The 20,354-nt window shown below is 40.6% G+C and overlaps 1 protein-coding gene across 10 annotated transcripts in view; it reads left to right on the top strand.

The window, feature by feature from the left end:
* CEP350 (centrosomal protein 350) overlaps nucleotides 1-20,354 on the top strand; it is a 66,527-nt gene that overhangs the window by 39,030 nt on the left and 7,143 nt on the right. For 8 of the 10 annotated variants that reach the window (XM_079980970.1, XM_079980972.1, XM_079980974.1 and 5 more), the window contains 14 exons: nucleotides 78-191; nucleotides 741-904; nucleotides 3,036-3,229; nucleotides 3,694-3,878; nucleotides 5,232-5,319; nucleotides 7,005-7,151; nucleotides 7,772-7,923; nucleotides 11,587-11,709; nucleotides 14,276-14,475; nucleotides 16,733-16,911; nucleotides 17,235-17,379; nucleotides 17,900-18,060; nucleotides 18,495-18,631; nucleotides 18,911-18,993. In XM_079980970.1, coding sequence (XP_079837096.1) covers nucleotides 78-191; nucleotides 741-904; nucleotides 3,036-3,229; nucleotides 3,694-3,878; nucleotides 5,232-5,319; nucleotides 7,005-7,151; nucleotides 7,772-7,923; nucleotides 11,587-11,709; nucleotides 14,276-14,475; nucleotides 16,733-16,911; nucleotides 17,235-17,379; nucleotides 17,900-18,060; nucleotides 18,495-18,631; nucleotides 18,911-18,993 — 2,072 coding nt within the window. The remainder of the gene's footprint in view (nucleotides 1-77; nucleotides 192-740; nucleotides 905-3,035; nucleotides 3,230-3,693; nucleotides 3,879-5,231; nucleotides 5,320-7,004; nucleotides 7,152-7,771; nucleotides 7,924-11,586; nucleotides 11,710-14,275; nucleotides 14,476-16,732; nucleotides 16,912-17,234; nucleotides 17,380-17,899; nucleotides 18,061-18,494; nucleotides 18,632-18,910; nucleotides 18,994-20,354) is intronic. The other 2 variants (XM_079980971.1, XM_079980975.1) reach the window with 2 other exon arrangements.

The raw sequence follows: 20,354 nt of genomic DNA, 5'->3' as shown, positions 1-20,354 counted from the left end.
CAGCTACTTATGACAATCAGCTTGAACTTTCTTTTTTATTTTCAGGATAACTCAAACCTGCTTATTTTCTTTAATAGGAAAGCAGAATCTACACCTTCACAAAGTAAAGAGGAGCTAGATGACTCAAAAATCCTTTATTCCTCATTCGAAAGTTATTCAGAATCGTCAAGATCAAAGGCACATGATCAGAGGTAAGAAGCATAACTTATACAGTTACTGTCAGTTATAATGGTAGTTATAATGGTAGTTAGCAGAGGAAGACTTTGAGCAGTACTTGTTGTCTAGTGTTTCTTCTTCTAGTCCAGACCTGCAGCTCTTTTGAGCCCGCAAACTCACATGGGATCAATAAAATAAGGTAGAACATAGTATATAGCTAGCTGTTGGATCACAAGTCATGCAGGCCTATCCAAGGACCATTGCATTAGCCGAGTTGCTATATTTTGGAGTGGCGTTTAATGCTAATCTGATACCCCATGACATGAATATGAACTGAATTCTTCTTCATGGTTTCTGTGCAGTCACATAATTTTTGCACTTATGCAGAGCCTCGTTCAGAAACGATCTAAAACTAAACTAGAGTTGTTGTTTTTTAATGTGCAGCAGCACACTGTTGGTATTATTATTATTATTATTATTATTATTATTATTATTATGCATTTATTTATTTATTCTGAGACGTGTTTTACAACCCTAATTCAAGATTCACTTCTGTGCTTTTATTATACCTTTTTATAAAACAGCAGCAGCAGCAGTTGCCAGGGAAGTCCATCTGTTTCACCTTCCAAGGGGAGCAAGAAACTTTCCCGTCGTGAAAAGTCAGGCAGCTCCATTGAAGAGCAGGCTCCTATGGCTGTGAATGATTCTTTAATGAATAATAGTATTCCATCCATTGCAGATGAGAGAGGTGGGTCCTTGGATGAGTACTTAAAGTTCTTCAGTGTTTACTCCTAGTTCTGTTCCCATCTACTTGATGCTTGTGCTATTTCCCTTGCTCTATTGATTGTTCTGCTGGTGGAGTCACATAGAAGAAATAAAAAATGGTGAAATATTTACCAGGCTGTTGCATGCAGCACTCTTTCCCCATCACAGGCAATCCACAATTACAGTGGTGCCCCGCAAGACGAATGCCTTGCAAGACGAAAAACCCGCTAGATGAAAGGGTTTTCCGTTTTGGAGGCGCTTCGCAAGACGAATTTCCCTATGGGCTTGCTTCGCAAGACGAAAATGTCTTGCGAGTTTTTCCGACTTTTTTTCCCCTTTCCCCCCCTTTTTCTAAGCCGCTTATCCGCTAAGCCGCTAATAGCGCTAATCCGCTAAGCTGCGAATGGGCTTGCTTCGCAAGACGAAAAAACCGCTAGACGAAGAGACTCGTGGAACAGATTCTTTTCGTCTTGCGAGGCACCACTGTACTTTTATATGTCATTTTCTGGTTAGCCAGCCCCTTGAGCTGCTGGGGAATCTGTAGTCTGATAATGACACCAGGATAGCCACATTGAATCCTGGCTAGCTGTTGCTTCCAGCCTCCATTGTTCTGGGAGCCACTGACTGAGTGTTCCTCCTTCCTTTGTTCTGGGAATCACTGCGGTTGGTTTTTTTAAAAGTCACGAGTCTTTACATCAGTGTGTGTACTTGTTTACAAGTGAGTGTTACGCAAGATGCAATTTCCTGAGCTTGATTTCTATTACACAAACATATCTTAAGTGATGGAACGTCAGATGGGGCTTGGTTATTATTGGCTGACAGTATGTTTTATGGAGCAAAAAAATCTGTTGCAATTTGAAGTACTTTTGTGGGAGGATAAAGCCAGCTTCCTAGTTCCAAGAAACATGGGCCTCCAGGAAGCATATTTAGCTCCCATGCTGACATTGCTACTTATTGATATCCTTTTAGTCTTTGACCCCATACTTTTTGACATTTGTTGTAAGCGGGGAAAGTGCTGCAGATTGGAGATAATATCTACTCCATCATCCCAACTCTTGAGTGTCCTGAATACCATTGAAAGGGCATGTTGCCGATCAGAAGGTTGGTGTTTCGAATCCCCACGACGGGGTGAGCTCCCGTTGCTCTGTCCCAGCTCCTGCCAACCTAGCAGTTTGAAAGCATTTCAAAGTGCAAGTAGATAAATAGGTACTGCTCCGGCGGGAAGGTAAACGGCGTTTCCATGCGCTGCTCTGGCTTCGCCAGAAGCAGCTTTGTCATGCTGGCCACATGACCTGGAAGCTGTCTGCGGACAAACGCCAGCTCCTCGGCCAGTAAAACTAGATGAGCGCTGCAACCCCAGAGTCGTTCACGACTGGACTTAACCGTAAGGGGTCCCTTTACCTTTACCTATGTGCAATATATAGACCCGTTCTGTCTTATGGACAGGTGTTTTGCTAAAACAAAAAAATTCCTTCCAGTAGCACCTTAAAGACCAACTAAGTCAGTTCTTGGTATGAGCTTTCCTGTGCATGCACACTTCTTCAGATACACTGAAACAGAAGTTTCCAGACCCTTCTATATAGTGAGAAGGTGGGGAGGGGTATTACTCAGAAGGGTGGTGGGAATGGGTGATTGGCAGATAGCTGTGATGAGCCTGTTGACGACTCTTAACGACTGCAATAGGTCTTACAGGAAAAAGCAAGGGGTGAAAAGATGAAAAATGGCTTTGTCATGTATAATGAGATAAGAATCCAAGGTCTTTGTTCAGACTAGGTCTCTCCATGGTTTTAAGTTTGGTGATAAGTTGCAATTCAGCAGCTTCTCTTTCCAGTCTATTTCTGAAATTCCTTTGTAGTAAAACAGCTTTTACTACAAGCTTTTGCTAGTTAGTTTATTTATTTATTTATACATACATACATACATACCCTGCCCATCTGACGGAGTATAATTCACAGTCATCTACGATACTGATCATTCAGTCAGTATTCATTTACTTGTATTGCTCACTTCGTTAAACCATACGTTCCACCTACTACATGAAACTACTTCATACATTACTCGTTCTGTAATGCAAACTTTCCCTTAATTAAATATTTTGGGGGGTTTTTCTTCAGACTCAGCCTCTGTAGCAACAGAATATTCTCTTAAATTTGATGAGTCCATGACGGAGGATGAGATTGAAGAAAAGTCATTCCGGTCCTTGCTACCTTCTGAAAGTCACCGCCGGATCAATTTGAAGAAACGAGTTCACCAGGATTATTCTGATGAGGAGGCTTTCCCTGGAAAGACTAGCGTGTCACCTGTTAAAGTAAGTTTTCAATACTCTGCAGCCACATGTTTGTTGCGGCTCCTCTAGTTGCTTTCAGAACCTTTCAGTAAATTTTAGTGAGGATGTCCTGTACATAAATCAACACCATAATTGTATAGTATCTGCAGACTTGGAAAAACTGTGGGCATGGTATATCGTGTGAAATTCTGCAGGGTACAGGAACCTCCTTTTGTGAGCAAAAGGGGTCCAGGGAAACAAACTGCATAATACAGTTGCAAGTGCATGTGCATTTTCAAAGCACTTGCATACTTCTTCATGGGCTGAACTTAGTTTTTTAAACCAATCTATTCATTCCATACTGGTTTGGAAGGATGCTTGATCAAAGAGGTGGCATCCTCTTTAGTAATGCTTCTTATCTTAGCAAAAGTACTTATCCTGTTATACAAACACTTACGTTTGTATGTTTACAAATGTATGTTTTAAGTTTGTTTTCTTGTAATTAGGAGCTAAGCCTGCCATTCTCAGGAGGGCAAGATAGCTTTTCTAAATTTACCATGGAAATGGTGCGGCAGTACATGAAGGAGGAAGAAGTGCGTTCAGCTCACCAGTCGTCACTGCTTAGGCTACGTGAAAAAGCACTGAAAGAGAAGGCAAGGGCTGAGCTAGCCTGGCTGGAACACCAGAAAAAGTAAGCGTGTTCAGAAAACATAATGACCCCAAATTCAGTAATTTGTGCTCCATCCTAGGACTTCCTTGGCTTTCTGTCAGTTTTGTTAAACTCTGCTTCCAACCCCCTTTTGCAAATGTTCTGAATGCCATGAAATAATGATTAAACAAAGAAGTGTGTTTGTAGTTACACAAATAGAAGCCCTGGGGGCAAGGTTGGTGCGCAGTTGTGCTGCAGAAGCAACTGCAGAAGCCAGATGCAGTTTAAATGAAGTGTGATTTTTTAAAAACATAGCTCTGCCTCACTTGTAAGGAAACAGTGAGTCTTTCTGTATATTTCGTATTAACTTTATTGTATTCTATCATGTGGATTCTTGAAAAGCAAAGAATTACTGTCCATCTTTCTTCTGAGGGAGATCTTCCAGACAGTGCAATCCATTCTTCAGCTGATCGCCTTAATCTTTTTCACACATGTGAACCATCAAGGACTTATTGCTTGCTGGTTCTAATATTACAGAACCTGATCATCTGTGATGGGATTGGATAGTTCCATTTCTTGGCCTAGCATCTGGAGATTAGAATTGCCTCCAAAATACAGTTTGGCTATTTCTGCCCCAGAAAGGCCCAGGTTCTTTATCCCGTAGGCCCTGTGTTTTGGGGAGTATGGTCCTACCTGAAGTAATTAGCTAGTACTAAAAAATGAGTGCTGCTGCTGTCTCATCAAGAACAACCAAAATGGCCAAGTATGAGGTACTAGGATTGCATAGGGTTATTGCCCACCTGGTAAGTGAGAGTGTGAGTGCCATGGTTGCTCTTGGCTCCACCCTTTCAGGTGTTGGCTAGTGTAGACACAGGAAGAGCATGTCTGTATAGTATCCTAAAGCCATCCGACATGATGTAGAAGCATCTTAATTACTTCAACACATTAGCTTGATTTGAATTAGTCTGTTAGAATAAGTTTATATTGGCTATGGGGCTCTGATGTTTTATGCTCCAGTTCCCATCACCCCCAGCCAGCATGAACAATGGTCAGGAACAATGAGTGTTGTAATCCAAAACATCTAGGGTAAAGCTGTCCAAAGTCTAGCAGAATTGGGGGAGGTGTGTAGTTGAAAAATCCCCCAGGGGGCAGTGGGATCGTTGTGGGGTGGGATCAATGTGGGGTGAAAGATGCTTTGTGCATTTGCCCGCACCCCATAGTCCCCTTTGACTAGACTCGACGTCCAGGTGTCTTTTACCTTTACCTGTGCATTTGCTAACCAAAATAAAACTGTATTACCAATACTGAAATGAAAATGAAAATCCATAACTTCCAAAACAGAATTGCAATGCAGAAGTGAGAGAAAGTGAATTTTCCTTGCCTTGATTCTCACAGGCGTTTACGAGACAAAGGAGAGGACGACAAAATGCCTCCTATCCGAAAGAAACAGCGTGGTCTGCTTCTGAAGTTGCAGCAGGAAAAGGTAAAAATTAATTTTAAATCCACCTGTGCTGAGTTTCTCCTTAATCACTGAATTTTGATCTGGTGTATAGGGCTGGTTTTCAACATAGCGATATATCACCACCTAAACATTGTGATATACTGATACTGATCACAATGTCTGAAATAAGGTTGGAGCTATGCAGAGGCACCGTGATAACAGCTTTTCAACATCGCTGTATATCACCAGCCAAACATCGCAGTCTGGCGACATGCCACAATGTTGAAAACACAAGCTGCATTGGCCTCAGCCTGCAAGACATCGGGTAAAATTGCCACAGCGCCCAGTGGGGTGGGACATGGCAGCTTGTTTGTACGGATCAGCTGGGGCGCAGGAGGGCTCCCCATCCCCAGCAGAGCCTTCCCTGGTGCCCCCCCCCCCGATTGTGTGGGAGCCAGTGCTGGGCTGGGGAATCCTTTAAATGCTCGAAGGGGAGCGGCAGCTGCGCACTCCTTAGCTGAGCAGTTGAAAGATGCAGAGGGAGGAACAAGCTGTATTGGAGCCTCATCAATGAAGCCTTTTTCTCCCTCTGTGCAGTATGGGGGCAGAGTGGGATGTTGGTTTCACTCAGCGATATACCGCTGAGTGAAGCCGACATCACTGTCTGCTCCTCATTCCAGTCCTGGGCGATATATTGATATATCTTTTTTTTTTTTAAAGAATATTTATTAAAGTTTTCCAAAAAAAACAACAACACAATACAAAACAAAACAGCAAAAAAGAAAAAAATAGAAAAATAGAAAAATAGAAAAATAGAAAAATATTTTTTTAAAAAATAACGTTTTCATTACTTATTTTCTTTTAACATATTTTCCAGACCTCCTCATACCTTCCTTCCTTGTATTCCAATTCAAAATGTTAGTTCAGCAAATCCTCACCATTAGTTATTACTTATTTCTAAGCCTTTTTTTTCATATCTCTTAAGCATTACAGCTGGAAACCACTTAATTTCTATCCAACACCATTCTAACATTCATTAATTTTACAGTATTTCTGTAAATAGTCTTTAAATTTCTTCCAATCTTCTTCTGCCAATATATTGATATATCGCCCAGGCCTATTGTAAACTCCTTTGGGAATTTATTTTCGGCTAAAAAATTGGGAGACGGGGAATGTTTTAGACAGTTGCATATAAAAAACATTGCCCATACTTTAAATCTTTGAATCTGAAGCAGACATATGATGTATGAGGAAAGTGAGAGCGGATGAATGGAGAAAATGAGTATTGGAGGTGAGGTACTGAATTCAGAAAGGGGCAGAAGGGAGGAACAAAAACCATGGGAGGAAAGTTTCAACCAGTGCATTATAGAAAACACACTGGAATAGGACATTGCAGAGAGAAGGTAGGTCTATTTCAAGAGGGTTGGAGCCAGTGAAACAAAGGACGTGGGAAGGAACATTGATTGACAGAAGAGAAGATGAGAAGATTAGCAGAAAAGTTGAGAAAGCTAATTATTAGAATAAAAAGCTTGTAATGAAAGCAGGAAGTATACAGTAGTGATAGGGATGGGGAAAGGGGAGAGAGATGTGGTCCAAACTACAGGTGAAGACAAACATATCAAGCAGCATAATGAGGAGCAGAAGTGAAAGGCTGAAGATAAGAGAGAAGCCTGCAAAAACATTACTGCTCTTTTTTTGTTTTGCTTTATTGTTCTGAACTCATAAAGGCAGAAATCAAGCGTCTTAAGGAAGCCAATAAGGCAGCCAGAAAGGAGAGGCAATTGATCCTTAAGCAGCAGGAAGAGATAGAGCGAATACGGCAAACCACTATGAAACTGCAGGAAAAACTGAAGTCTGCAGGGGAAAATAAACAGGTAAGCAAGAGCTGGAAATATGCACCTGAGAGTTAGCCTGTTATTTTTATTTGTAGCGCTGCAGTTCTCAGACTGAATGAAAAATAATTGAGACAAAAAAGAGGGGTATAAGTTTTTAAAATAAATAAGCTGGTCCTGAATACTTTATTGCTAACATTTATGCTTGAAAAAGACCAACCACGCAACAGTGACTTCTAAAATAATAAGATCTGTTTTTGTTGCTGGAACTGCAGGTTGTGCTCATAGGTCTAGAGTTTCTCAGTATAATTTCTGTCCCACCCTTCCTCCCCAAGGAGCAAAAGGTGGCAAACAGGTCCACAATTTTAAGAAGCAAAAAGCAAAAACATACTGAAGCTGTTAAAATGTTCTAAAAACAATTGCATCTAAAAGCATTTACAGTTAAAAATATTTGCATCCGGTGATATTGGAGTTATATTAAGATGCTGATCAAAGCGTATATAAAATTGATAGAGGAAAATATTCCGTAAAAAAATGCAAGGTACATGGATATAGAAAGAGAGAGATAATAGCTACAGAAATATGTATAGATAATAGAAAATAGCTTTTTACATGTTGAATATCTATTTGGGGTTTTTTGTTGTTGTTGTTTTTGGTCACAGGAGCATTTTAGTGAGGACGATGTAAAGCGAACACGTTCTTCAACCCCGCTGCCATCAGATGCAGAAACATGGAGCCTCTCCTCCGTTTCCGGCTCTGAGACCAGTAGCATTATGCAGAAACTAAAGAAAATGCGCAGCCAAATGGATGAAAAGTAACTATTGGTGGTTTTTTATTGATGAGATCAGTAACTGGTTATAAGGTTGGCTACTTCTTTGGGGTTTACTTTTGCTTCCTATAGCTGTAGTGTCGTTTCAGTTTAGCTAGCCTCACTGGTGGCTTGGCATTGTACATTGAACATATGAATGAATGTGAATATACAAAGTTGCCTTGCCATCTCGTCAAGTATCACCTGTTCCAGGGGTAGCCAACATGGTGCTCTACTGACATTGCTGAACTCCAACTCCCATAATCCTTTACCATTGGCGGTGCTGGGGCAGATGGGAGTTGTTGTTACTTTGTTTTTTTCATTTTATATCCTGCCCTTCTTCCCGCAGGAACCTGGGGTGGCAGACACAGCATTAATAAGACACTAAAAAAACCCACAAATAAACCCACAAACAGTTTTAAAACATTCTTTAAAAAAAAAATCCAGTTTAAAACATTCTCAATGAGTGATCTCAGGGTTTCCAGGAACAGTGTATTCTGATCAAATGCCTGGGTAAACGCAAATATTTTTACATTTTCCCTGAAAGTCAGTAATGAGGGAGACAAACCTGTCACAGAAAAAGCCCTGTCATGGGTCACCACCAGTTGAGCAGTCCCCAGTCTCAGCAGAACCAACAGGTCCTCACCTGCCAATTGTAGGATCTGAGATGGTTGATACTGAGGAAGGGGCTCTTTTGGAAATTGGTCCCCATGGCTTTAGTACTGACACCATGAATTTGACCTGGCTAGCTCACTGGCAGCCTGGTGACACATTGTTCCATTGGGTTGCCCCACTTCCCAGCCTAGCCATTGGATTCTTCAGTATCTGCAACCTCCAGACCATCTTCAGGGGCAGCCCCACATTACAGTTGCCCAGACAGGAGTTCACCAGAGCGTGGACAACTGAGTCCTAGGCACTCCTAGCCACTTGAGATTCTAGTGACAAGTTGGAATCCAAGAGTACTCCCAGACTCTGAGCCTGTTCCTTCAGGAGGAGTGCAACCCATCCCAGGACAGTTTAGACACCTAATCCCCAAACAAAAGAACCACCCGCCTGTAGCACTTCAGTTTTGTTATCAGGATTCAGCATCAGTTTATTAGCCTGCATCCAGCCCTTTGCTGCTTCCCACACACCAGTCCAACCAACACCTTCACAGTCTCTCCTGATTTAGATGGAATGGAGAGAGAGAGAAAATTGTGTGTCATCAGCATACTGATGGCACCATGCTCCATTTCCCAAGATGGCAGCTCTCAGCAATTTTATATGATGTTAAATAGCAAAAGAGACAAAATAAACCCTTGTGGGACCTCATAGCCCAAAAGCCATGGAGCTAAGCAACATTCTCCTGGTACTAGTATCTGATCATCATGCTGCAGGTAGGAGCAGAACCACTATAACAGTTTTTCCACCTCTCTGAATCGCTGCAGAAGAACACATGGTCCACCACTGAGAGGCTAAGATGAACCAACAGGGTTGCATTCCCCCTGTCTCTCTTAGTCTGGGTGACTAAGGCTGTTTTGGTGCCAAATCCTGGCCTCAAACCAGACTGGAATGGATCTAGATAATCTACTTCCTCTGACAACACCTGGAGAGTCCAACAACGTCTGCAGGGCACCATGTTAGCAATTGCTGGTCTATTCTGATAGGTAACAAGAGACTGTCTAAAGTTCCTGGACAGGAAAATCTCTCTGACATCCCTTTTTGACTGGACGTGTTGCGCATTGAACTTGGGAGCTCTTGCATGCAAGATACATGCCCTCCCACTGAGTTATACAAAGCTTTCTCTATTGAGAGTACACATCTTCTGCAGGGCTGCAGCTGTACAGATACATTACTTTAATGCATAATACTTGCTATATAATGTGATAACTATCTCAATGCAGCTTGTAAAGAGGTGGTCTGTCTCTTCAGCTTTTGCTACCTCCAAACCAAATGTGATCTTTGAAGCTTAACCTCGAAGGCTCAAATTCATCAGGAGAACAATTCATGACATAAGATGGTTCAGCTTGAGGTTGTGTGTTGGGTTGAGTACTTGCATTTAAAAAAAAAAAAGATTATTTTATTTCTGTCATATGTAGTATTAGGCATCTTCCCACTGGTGAGGACTTTAAACTGAAATACTGCCTTTCAGTCACAGTAAAATTTGTTTTTGTTAGTTCTATGCAGGATTTAAATTCCCATGCGGGGCTTTGGGTGGGTGGGGCAGGTGCCAGGGTTTCCATAAATGTACTGGGGTTTGCCCTCATTGCTGCCTTCAAAAAGATGCCCCTGAATGTCAGGATGTTGCCTGGCACCAGAGCCAGCAATAAGCCATGGCAGTTTGGAACTCTCCCTAAGACACACATTCTGACAGCTTTTGACACACACACCCCCCCCGCTCTATTAGAGTCTGCTGTCCATGGAAAAAAGATGCTTGTTTCCAAGATGATGGAGGCACAGCGTGTTTCTTTTATGTTTAAAAGAAACATATATCTGGTATATTTCAAACCATTGCATTTTTTACATGTGCTTAATGGGAGAGTTCTTTAATAAAATATTCTGCTAAATTACATAGAAGCTTATCGCATGTTTACAGCAACAGGCAGCTTAGCCTCCTGTTTCATGTCTGGAATTGGCAAGTCTGTATGGAAAAGCAGAATATTTTGTAAATTGTCAAAGATGCCGACAAATTAGAGAATGATGCTCTTGGGCTTTCTGCAAAGCTAGGTTTTATCTGACAGTTTGTAGGATTCCTCCTCTAAGGAATTATCAGGATCTATGTTTGGTTAGAGGAGAAATAAAAGACTTTGTCTGTAGTTTGCATGTGAACAGGAGCATGCTCTGTCAAAGAATTAACCCCCTTGTGATCCTGGCATATTCAGCCCCTTGACACGGAGCCGTCCCAAACACAAGTGATACTTCATGTTGCTGTACCTTAGTGAGTTCTTACTGTGCATGTATAACTGATTAGTGCCTATGAATAGCATGACTTTTACCGTTTACCAACTTTCTCAGCCCGTGCTTTGTTTGGCTTTAACATTTTTGCCATGTAGACATTTTAGTAGAGAGATGATGTCCTGTTGCAGAACAGTATTTGAAAAGGAAAATGTGTGTGTGAAGTGTGAAGTGTGAAATCCGAAGAATAAAACCAACTTCTAGTGAAAAATGGCAGCATATGAACTCTTCAACTGACATTAGTTTTCCACATCATTTTGAAGTTTTGCACCAGGAGGTTCTGTGCATTGAAGTTGCAGCTTTTTTTCTTTTTATTTGGCATTCATTTGCTTAGCTTAGGGCAGTTAATTCGAGTTCTCATTAGTAGGAATGTGTCTACTAGCTAGAACATGGTTTGAAACCTTTGTTCAAATGGTCAGGATAGCAAGCCTTTTAAAATTCAGTACTGAAATGGATAGGTGGAATCCCTTCCTCTTATAAACAATGGGGGAGGGAATCCTAAAATGCAGCAAGATTAAGATATGTTTCATAGTGTAGAAAGTGGCTGGCTTTTGACAGGGAACGAAGGGTTGTAGGTGATGCATGGTTACGTTCTGTTGCCTTTGGAGTCTTCTACTTGTGGAAAGACGATATGTTTGACATTTAAGACCCATTTGTGCAAAATGCTTTCCTGCTCTCATTTTTCTGTCTGTTTCTTGCTATCTTGGCTTAAAACTCTTCCTCCTTATTTTGTAGACACTGCTCTCCTGTTCACTACTTCTTCTCTGTCTTTACGTCTCACCACTGGGCTTCTCTCAGTGTCTGTTTTCCCAACCTCCATCCCAAATTCCAGCTGTATATCTACAACCAATTGGTCAGGTAACGTTCTACCTTTTTAAGCGGTAGACTCTTTGATCGAGCATGCTCTGTTCAGTTTTACATGACTGGGAGGCTCTTCATGAATTGGACGGATTTTTCACAGCTCTTACCTGGTAATTCTGTAGATGTGACTGGCAGTCTCCTGCCTCTCTTAGTTACCCAATGCATAATTTAGTGTTTAGGCAGAGATTCTGAGATTTAATTTGTCTTTTAGCACCTACCTATCAGCTGAGATCACCAGTTTTGAGATTTTTAACTGTATATAAATAAAAGATTCTTCAGTTCAATTATTTGCTTTCATTAAGCTGTTCAGACTGTTTTGAAAATAATGTTGGTGCCTTGTATATGGCCACATTGGTTGAAATTTATCCTGCTCAAAGTAAATTGCTTATAAATGAGCCCAAATCAGTTAGGAATAATGATGCAATCTAACCAAATGTGTTTCTGTTTCCAGTAATTGCAGCTTCCACCAAATAATTTGGGATATTTTCATGGTGGCCTGATTTTTAAAAGGCATGGATACTAGGATTAGCAGAGGGAGGTACAGCAAGCAAAGGTTGTTGACTTGCAAAAGCCACGTGGGAAACAGAGACACAATATAGTTCTGGACTCTTTATTTCCCTGACACATGACGACTGTTTTGCCCAGCTCCTGTTCTTAGAGGGTTTTTAACTTTCACAGGATCCTTGCTGTTTCCAATATTTTCTCTCTAATTATGAGGTTCAGACATACTATTTTTAAAAAAAAAAAATTAATGCGTCTTAGGTTTTTACTTGGCACAAGACTTTAAATTCACTTCTTTCTCGGTTGAAAGACATCAAAACAAAGAAAGGGTCTCCTTGGCACCAGATCCTCCTCCTGCTTCTAACTTGGAGAATATAGACCAGTGGGATCATGAAATTTCTAGTATAACAGAATGGAAAAAATCAAATGATCAGAAGCAATCATCACCCCACTGTCTGTTGGGTTCTGACTTACGGACCTTAGCCTTTGGCGTGTGGAACAATAAGCTTCCAATTAAAGCTTTGCCTGAACATCTCTATCTTAACCACAGGAGAACTCAAACCTAGATAGCAGTGTAGGGCAATTGTTTGGGTATGCTTTTTTAGCTCTCATGGAAAGTGTGGCTTCCATAAGCTGGCTACCTGGCAATTGACACCACTGTGGTTTTAGGTTATCTGATTTCTACCCATAGGAGCCCAGTTCCTAGGGGCCGAGGTCCCTTTGCCCCCCCGCCGCCGAAATATTTGAGAGGGCTGAGCCCCCCAAAGTTGATGGGCATTTCCATTAAAATGGTGTGCATGTGCCACGTCTTGTGATCGATTATGCCCCAATAATAATAATAATAATAATAATAATAATAATAAATAATTTAGTTTCCCCAGCCACTCTGGGCAGCTCCCAATCAAGTATTAAAAACAATAATTTATTCACGTTGGCATCCGTGCATATACCTGAGCATTTGGTTCTCCTTTGTCAAGTTTCCTTCTTCTGCAAAGGATAATTAGTGAATAGTCTACTTAGGAAGAGATCCTCCCTTGTCTGCTTCCTTTTGTAGTATATGAAACTTGAATATCTTGGTTTTGTTGCTTAGAACTTTCAAGAATTGCTAGGAAAGAAGTTCTGGAAATGTAATTGATATAGCTTTGTGTCAAGGTTCATTGGAAAGTCACAGTAATAATTACCTTTTAAATATCTACTTCTCAGCTTTCTAGATCAGGTTTTTGCAATCTTCATTTTGTGCCCCATTTATCAGAGGATGATGTGGTCTGTCTCCAGGGGGCACCATTTATGCTACCATTAAACAGCAATTATTTATACATACATACATACATACATACATACATACCACCATAGGGAGGCACTGTTCAAATTTTTTTCTGTCACCAGGGTTTGGCTACTTTTGTGTTCACTATTTGTATTTGTTAAAGCCCTGTTCTCATGGTTGACAGTATTTCAGAAGAACTATTTGTTTCTTCAATCTCTTGTAACTTGGGGCAGTAGGAAAATGTATGGCTTGGTGGAGATGTGTGCATTCCATCTCAACAACTTCTTTCTGGAGGATTACATTGATGTTCTGGGCATAGAGTCTACTGCAGTTCCTGACACAGTTTGTTGATGAGATAGAAATCCTGAATTCTATAATTGTTTGCAAAGCATCCAGATATGGAGGTGAATTGCTGTATTGCTAGCAATGCAGTTATATTAAATTGTAAGCCTAGACGTACAATTATCTGTTGCTTCAAATAATCTAGAATTTATTTGTAACATTCTTAAATTCTGTGCTGCTCACTCTTTGTTCTGTTGAAAGATCAACCTGGATGGGAACTCCTCCCCCCCCCCTTTATTTTTTAGGGCAGGTTGTGAAGTGACATGTATTAACTTCTGTTGCCTCTTCTTACTTTTTCATGTATTCTTGTTGTACTGAATTAGCAACCATGATACTAATTGAAATACTGATATTAAATAATGTACCTTAAGCCAAACGTGTTAATGGAGGGCCAGGTACCTTGTCTCCTACACTTTGTGGCACTTGTAACCAATTTCTCACTGTTTTGTTTGCCAGGTTCTTGACAAAGCGAGAGCAAAAATTGATGAAGCGTCGCCAGCATGCTGAAGAACTGCTGGAATGGAAACGCCGCTTAGATGCAGAGGAAGAAGAGATACGTCAAATAGAGAAGCAAGCTCTGGCTGCCTGGGACATGGAGCTGCTTAAAGCAAAAGTGAACAGAAAGGGGGCCGGAGACCAAAAATCTGATGCAAAAGGTACAAAAATGAGAGGGTGTTCTTGAGAAAGACCTTGATTGGGTTCTGATCATGGAGGAAAGACTCATGCAGTTGGCCCAAGTCACAGGAGCAAGATGATCCATTTCCTTCAACATGGAATTGCACCACAGTGGAGCAGCTCTCACATTTTCCAGAGATAGATAGTCTGATCAAAGGGTTAGATCAAAGGGTTATGCCCATTTCACATGATTATTAGACAGATTCTTCTTCTTCTTTTTATAGCAGCCACCACTCAAAGGGAGGAGATCATCAGTTAAGCATTGGTTTAGCTGCTCTTTGATGGTTCTTGGTAGCTGTGTTTTTTTTCTGGAGGGGGAAGAATACTTGGTGCACTTGATATAGCCTTCTGTGCGGGTGGCACTGTGGGTTACACCACAGAGCCTAGGGCTTGCCAATCAGAAGGTCGGAGGTTCGAATTCCCGCGAGGGGGTGAGCTCCTGTTGTTCAGTCCCTGCTCCTGCCAACCTAGCAGTTCAAAAGCACATCAAAAGTGCAAGTAGATAAATAGGTACTGCCCCAGCGGGAAGGTAAACGGCGTTTCCGTGCAGTGCTCTGGTTCGCCAGAAGCGGCTTAGTCATGCTGGCCACATGACCCAGAAGCTGTACGCCGGCTCCCTCGGCCAGTAAAGCAAGATGAGCACTGCAACCCCAGAGTCATCTGCAACTGGACCTAACAGTCAGGGGTCCTTTTACCTTTACCTTTTCTTGAATGGTTGATCTTGTCTTGAACTATTCCAGTTCGTTGCATTTGGTGAAGAACTAATGTCAGTGCTTTGATCTGGCAGGATAAAGATGGTAACGATGACTTTTCTTCAATCACCTTTTCCTTTAAAAGAAATTGGGGAAAATTGAAATTGCACTCTGTGTGAAAAATGAAACATTAAAATTCCAGTATCAGTCTAAATGGCCCCAAATGTAGTGAAAATTCATGATTAGCAGTATAGGAATTTTGTTTATTCAGTATTTGAAGGAAGGAGGTATATAACTATACCTTACTCTATTTTTTTTTTAAAAAAAAATATTGGTTTTACATTTTAGTTTTACATTCAGACACAAAATATAGTCATAAAGTGTAGAATTCTCTGAATTCTCAGACTTACTTCCTTCCCTCTGTGGAATCCGCAAATAATCACTTTCCACTGCGTATCATATTGTCATCTATTTGTCCATAACTACTCAGCTTTATCCAAAGTTCTTTTTCACATTGCAAGTGTTATTGCAATCCTGCTAATATTGTTAATTGCTTACAGTGTTCTCTCAAATAAGTTACATATTCCCCTCAGTCTTTATTAAAGTTTTTATCATCCTGGTTTCCGATTTTTTTCCAGACATTTTAGCCATTTTGGCATAGTCCATCAATTTTGTTATCAATTCATCTCTTGTTGGAATCTTCTCTTCCTTCCATCTCTGGACTAAGAGTATCCAGTCTGCTGTAACTATTCCTTAGTCTTACCTCTTTTTCGCCTTTGGCTGACATCTCCAATGAAAATAAATATGCATGAGTGGGATATCTGGGGCCTTTGTTTTTTGACACTGTGGTTGTTACATACTTCACATAACATCACTTTATAGTGATGACCCTAGGGCTATCAAAAGCAACAATAAAATATTTGTAACATTTAACTGAATCATTGCCAGATACATCTCACTGGACAGCAATACCTCAAGCATCACCTCTTCCCATATGAACCAACCCAGACCCTGCAATCATTATCTGAAGCGCTTCTTTGTGTGCCTCCTCCACAAAAGTTTCAGAGGGCAGCAACACAAGAACAGGGGTTTTTTTTTTTTCTGTGGTGGCTCTCCACTTGTGAAATGCTCTCCCAGGGAGGCTCACCTGGTGCCTTTGTTACGCACCAGGCAAAAACATTCCTTTCCTCCAACGACTTCAGCTAATTTAATAATCTATGGTCATTTAAAGTGGGGGGTGGGTATTGTTTTTGTCTGTTACTATGGGTATATATTTTGTGCTTTTATGTTGTAAATAGCCCCATAATCCTCAGATGAAGGGTGGTGTAGAGATAGTGGTGGTGATGATGATGATAAATTACTAATTACAATTGCTTGTTGTTCAATTGTGCCTGTGATCTTTCCGTGAGGATTCATTAATTTTGTGTGTGTCCCTCACCTCAATAAAGGGGAATTAAATTTGTAGTCAGAACATTTGTATCATCTCTGTATGTGAAGGTGGTGGTAGTTATTGTTCTACTGACTCTACTCCACTATCTTTCCCCAGAAATAGCCAGTGAAGATGAGTCTTCAGTGCCACTATGCTCTCACCTGAATAATGAAAGTTCTGTCCCTGAAGAACTGGGCAGTGTCACTGCTGAGAATTGCCTATCAAAGATCTCTGAGGACCAAGAGCAGTTGGAAAGCCTGGATCACAAACCTACTGAAGAAATGGTTTATAAACACGTTAGTGAACTTGTTTATCACTGTACTAAAACCATGTTGCACCGTGACTAAATATTGCATATAGTTTATTTTCTTCTTGGAAGAAAAAATAGCATTAATATTTTGATTTCAGCAACTTGTAGTATATCTAATTACAGCTGCGGATGGAATTCTCCTAAAAGTTCACAGATGCTTAGCAGTTTGCTGTAACTAAAGAACTATGGCCAGAGAATGTTTTCCATACTTGTAATTGGTCTGTTGAAAATGATTATCGTGATGCATGTCTCCCACCCACCTCCCATGTGAATTTTACAAGCAGATTACTTTCTTCCCTCTTTGAATAGTCTACATCCAAAAGCAGCACATCCCCGTCAAAGCAAGAATCTAGCAAAGGAACCCACAGGACTGCGGAGCAGCAAAATTTATCTACAATATCCCAAGATGTATCTTACTGTTGGTCCGATGAATCTTTTTCCATGACTCAGTCAGGTATGTATTAGAGCTTTGGGATTCCTATCTTGTTTTTCAAGCATAAGTCACACTCAGCATTTAGGCATTAATATTTCTTTCTTGCTGGGGAAAGTACATATTGATTGTTTCCATTTAGGAAGCTTGTTCACTAGAGTAAGTGTCAATGTCAGTTCTCAACACTCCCCCCCCCCTTGGGGCTTTTTGGGCTGAATCTTTAAAAAATAGGTGTGAAGGTACGTAAGCTTGAAAAAGCTCGGAGTTCTTCCAAAATTCCATTGATGAAATCAACATTACCTGGGTGCCTCACTGCACTTAGCTTCATTGATATATGAACAGGTTTGTGAAGATTGCTACATTAATATTGCTATATTTATATTAGCTTACTCATGCATCACCATCAAACTAGGTGAAACTTAATAGCATGAGCAAACAAGAGAAGTCCCTGACTCAAAAATCATATGATCAATCAATTAGTAAAGCAGTAAAAAAAGCAGTACTACGCATTTGTCTCTGAAATTATGAAAACTTTCCTTATCAGAAACTGCATCTGATCAAAGTGATGTTGAAGGCCGGATTCAGGCTCTGAAGGATAAGTTACGGAAGAGAAAGTCTGTTGTTTACCAGCTGAAAAAGGAGCGGAAGAAGAGGTACAAGGAGAGACTGAGAGCCCAAGAGGCTAGTTTGATCAAGCAGTTAGAGGTAAGGTTAATTTGAAAGAGGTGTTTTAAATAGTCATGGAATCTATAAGAAAAATCATTCTCTCCTCCAGCTTGGTAGCAATGGTGCCACTATTTCCATGTTTCCTTTTAAAATGCACAATTTTAAAATAGTAATCACAGCTTAAAGGTTGCAGTTTTCAAAGATTCTATAGTCTTAGTGGTGCTGACAAATAGGGAAGAATAATGCTCTTCTGAGGTACAGTTTAGTTAATATACAAAAGCTATTTGTAAAAAATAAATTATTTTCAGTTATAGCATGCTGTATTGGCATATGTTCAGTAAGACTGTCAAGGTAAACTTAAATTAAAATGGAGCAAAGAGAATTTTCACAAGAATCTCATCGTCTGTTTCTATTTGTTCACTGATTTTCAAAGTAAGAATTAAAGTTCTCAGACTTTCCTCACCTATTCTCAGACTTACGATGAATTCATCAAGAAGACTGAAGCAGAACTGAGTAGGGATCTGGAGGTAACATCTACTGCAAAGCCTCAAATCAAAACCCCGTCTTCACCTACTGAGAAACCAAAGATCAAGTCATCTTCACTGACTAGGTAATACAGTTGTCTTTCTAAGTGTATGCCATTGTATACATTGTATATCTCAAAAAAAGTTTATATCTCTTCCAGATACCAAAGTTAAATTTGTTGTATCACACTGAGTTGGAGATTAAAACTTATCGGGAGATCGATTTATTTTTTTAAAAAATGCCCTGGCCTAGATAGCAAGTTTTGGCCAGGTTTTTTTTTTTTACCATGTTTCTTTAGTGACTTTAGCATATCGCACTTTCACATACCATAATGGCTGTTGGTTTCCCATTGTTTTTTTTTAAGGTCAGAACCAACAAAAAGTTGGAAATCGATAACTGATTCTGAACGTCCCAGAGGGTCCTTGGAGTCCATTGCAGAGCATGTTGGTACGTAGCTTGAAAAACAAATGCTTGCTGATGTTGTCTCTGCCGAAACCTTCCTTGATATTTACAATATGCAAACTGCATGATGGGTGTTGTGGGTAAACTATATCCAAGATAAATGATTCTTCCTTCTTTGGGGCTATAGTTTTTGAAAGTAACGTCAGTTCAATCAACACTTTCCCCAGTAATTAATTGTAACAGTTTCTTGACTGTTTCTTGACTACAGCCTTGGAACAAGGAGGTACAATTTCGGAAACTGTTTCATGCCAAAAGTATGAATTTCAGAAATATAGTTTATATTGGTATCAAAGTACTGCACATATTTCCTAGTGTTTTTCACCCCTTCTCTGCGTGCGCAGTTACGCTGTGTCTTTTCATTTTTCTGTACTTCTTTAAAGTTGAAACGAGACTGTATTAGAAAGGGTGCACAATACTAAAATAGCAATTAAAACTTTTCTACGCAGAAAAAGGATTTTAAAAAGTCAGTTGCTTCAACCCTTTCTCTTCCTTTTTAAAAATGCCAATTTGAGATTGAAATCAAATAGATACCAGATAAAAACGTTTAAATTTGCCCCAGAGGACTCTCCCCAGGTCGCGTCCCCTGTCACCAGGCTATGTTCTTCACTGTCCCTGTTCTGCGTGCCCCTTGAGTACTTTTGCTTGGCTTGAACTGTGATCAATGCCCCTTGCTTGCCTGGATGGAGGTGGTGGAGATACAGACGTCTCCGTGTGTGTCTGTATGTATGTAACTCTTCAATGTTTGTGTGGCTGGAATGTAGCCGGCTTTACGAAGGCTAGGATTGCTACAATTCTCCACCCACTTTTGCTTTTGGCCCCATCCACCACTGACATTGCTCCAGAAAGTTGCTCATGAGGGAATACAGCCCTTGAAAAAGATTCCTCGCCACCGCTTTAAAATATTCCGTTCCTTCCAGTGAATGGAACGGGGCTTTCCTTCCTTGCTCCTTCACTCTGGAATTATCACTGCTCTTACCCCAATTCTGCTGTTGAGCGTTAGGGACCTCCTGGAACAGTGTAGGATCTGGTATGAGGGACTACAGATAGGGATGGGAGCTAGATGAAGTCATGTTGTTGTGACTGGAAGAGCCACTTCGGATATATATGTTTGGCACTGTAAGATAAAACTACAAAACCGTATTAAGGATTCTTAATACAGGGATATGACTGTAGATATGAGTAGTCTCTGTTGGTCCTCAAAACTGGGGAAAGCACCATGGGCAGGAAAAGAAACAGGAAGAAACATTTCCGCCCTCAGTGGTTTAAGAACTTGGTGGAAATTGCTGTAGAAAATGTGCTCCTGAGGAGGAATTAATTCTAGAAATAAATCTGTCTTCAACTATGTA

Source organism: Podarcis cretensis, assembly GCF_951804945.1.
Source record: "Podarcis cretensis genome assembly, chromosome: 6".
Taxonomy (NCBI): domain Eukaryota; kingdom Metazoa; phylum Chordata; class Lepidosauria; order Squamata; family Lacertidae; genus Podarcis; species Podarcis cretensis.
Note: the sequence above shows the minus strand (reverse complement) of the source record. Positions and strands in the feature narration are given on the sequence as shown.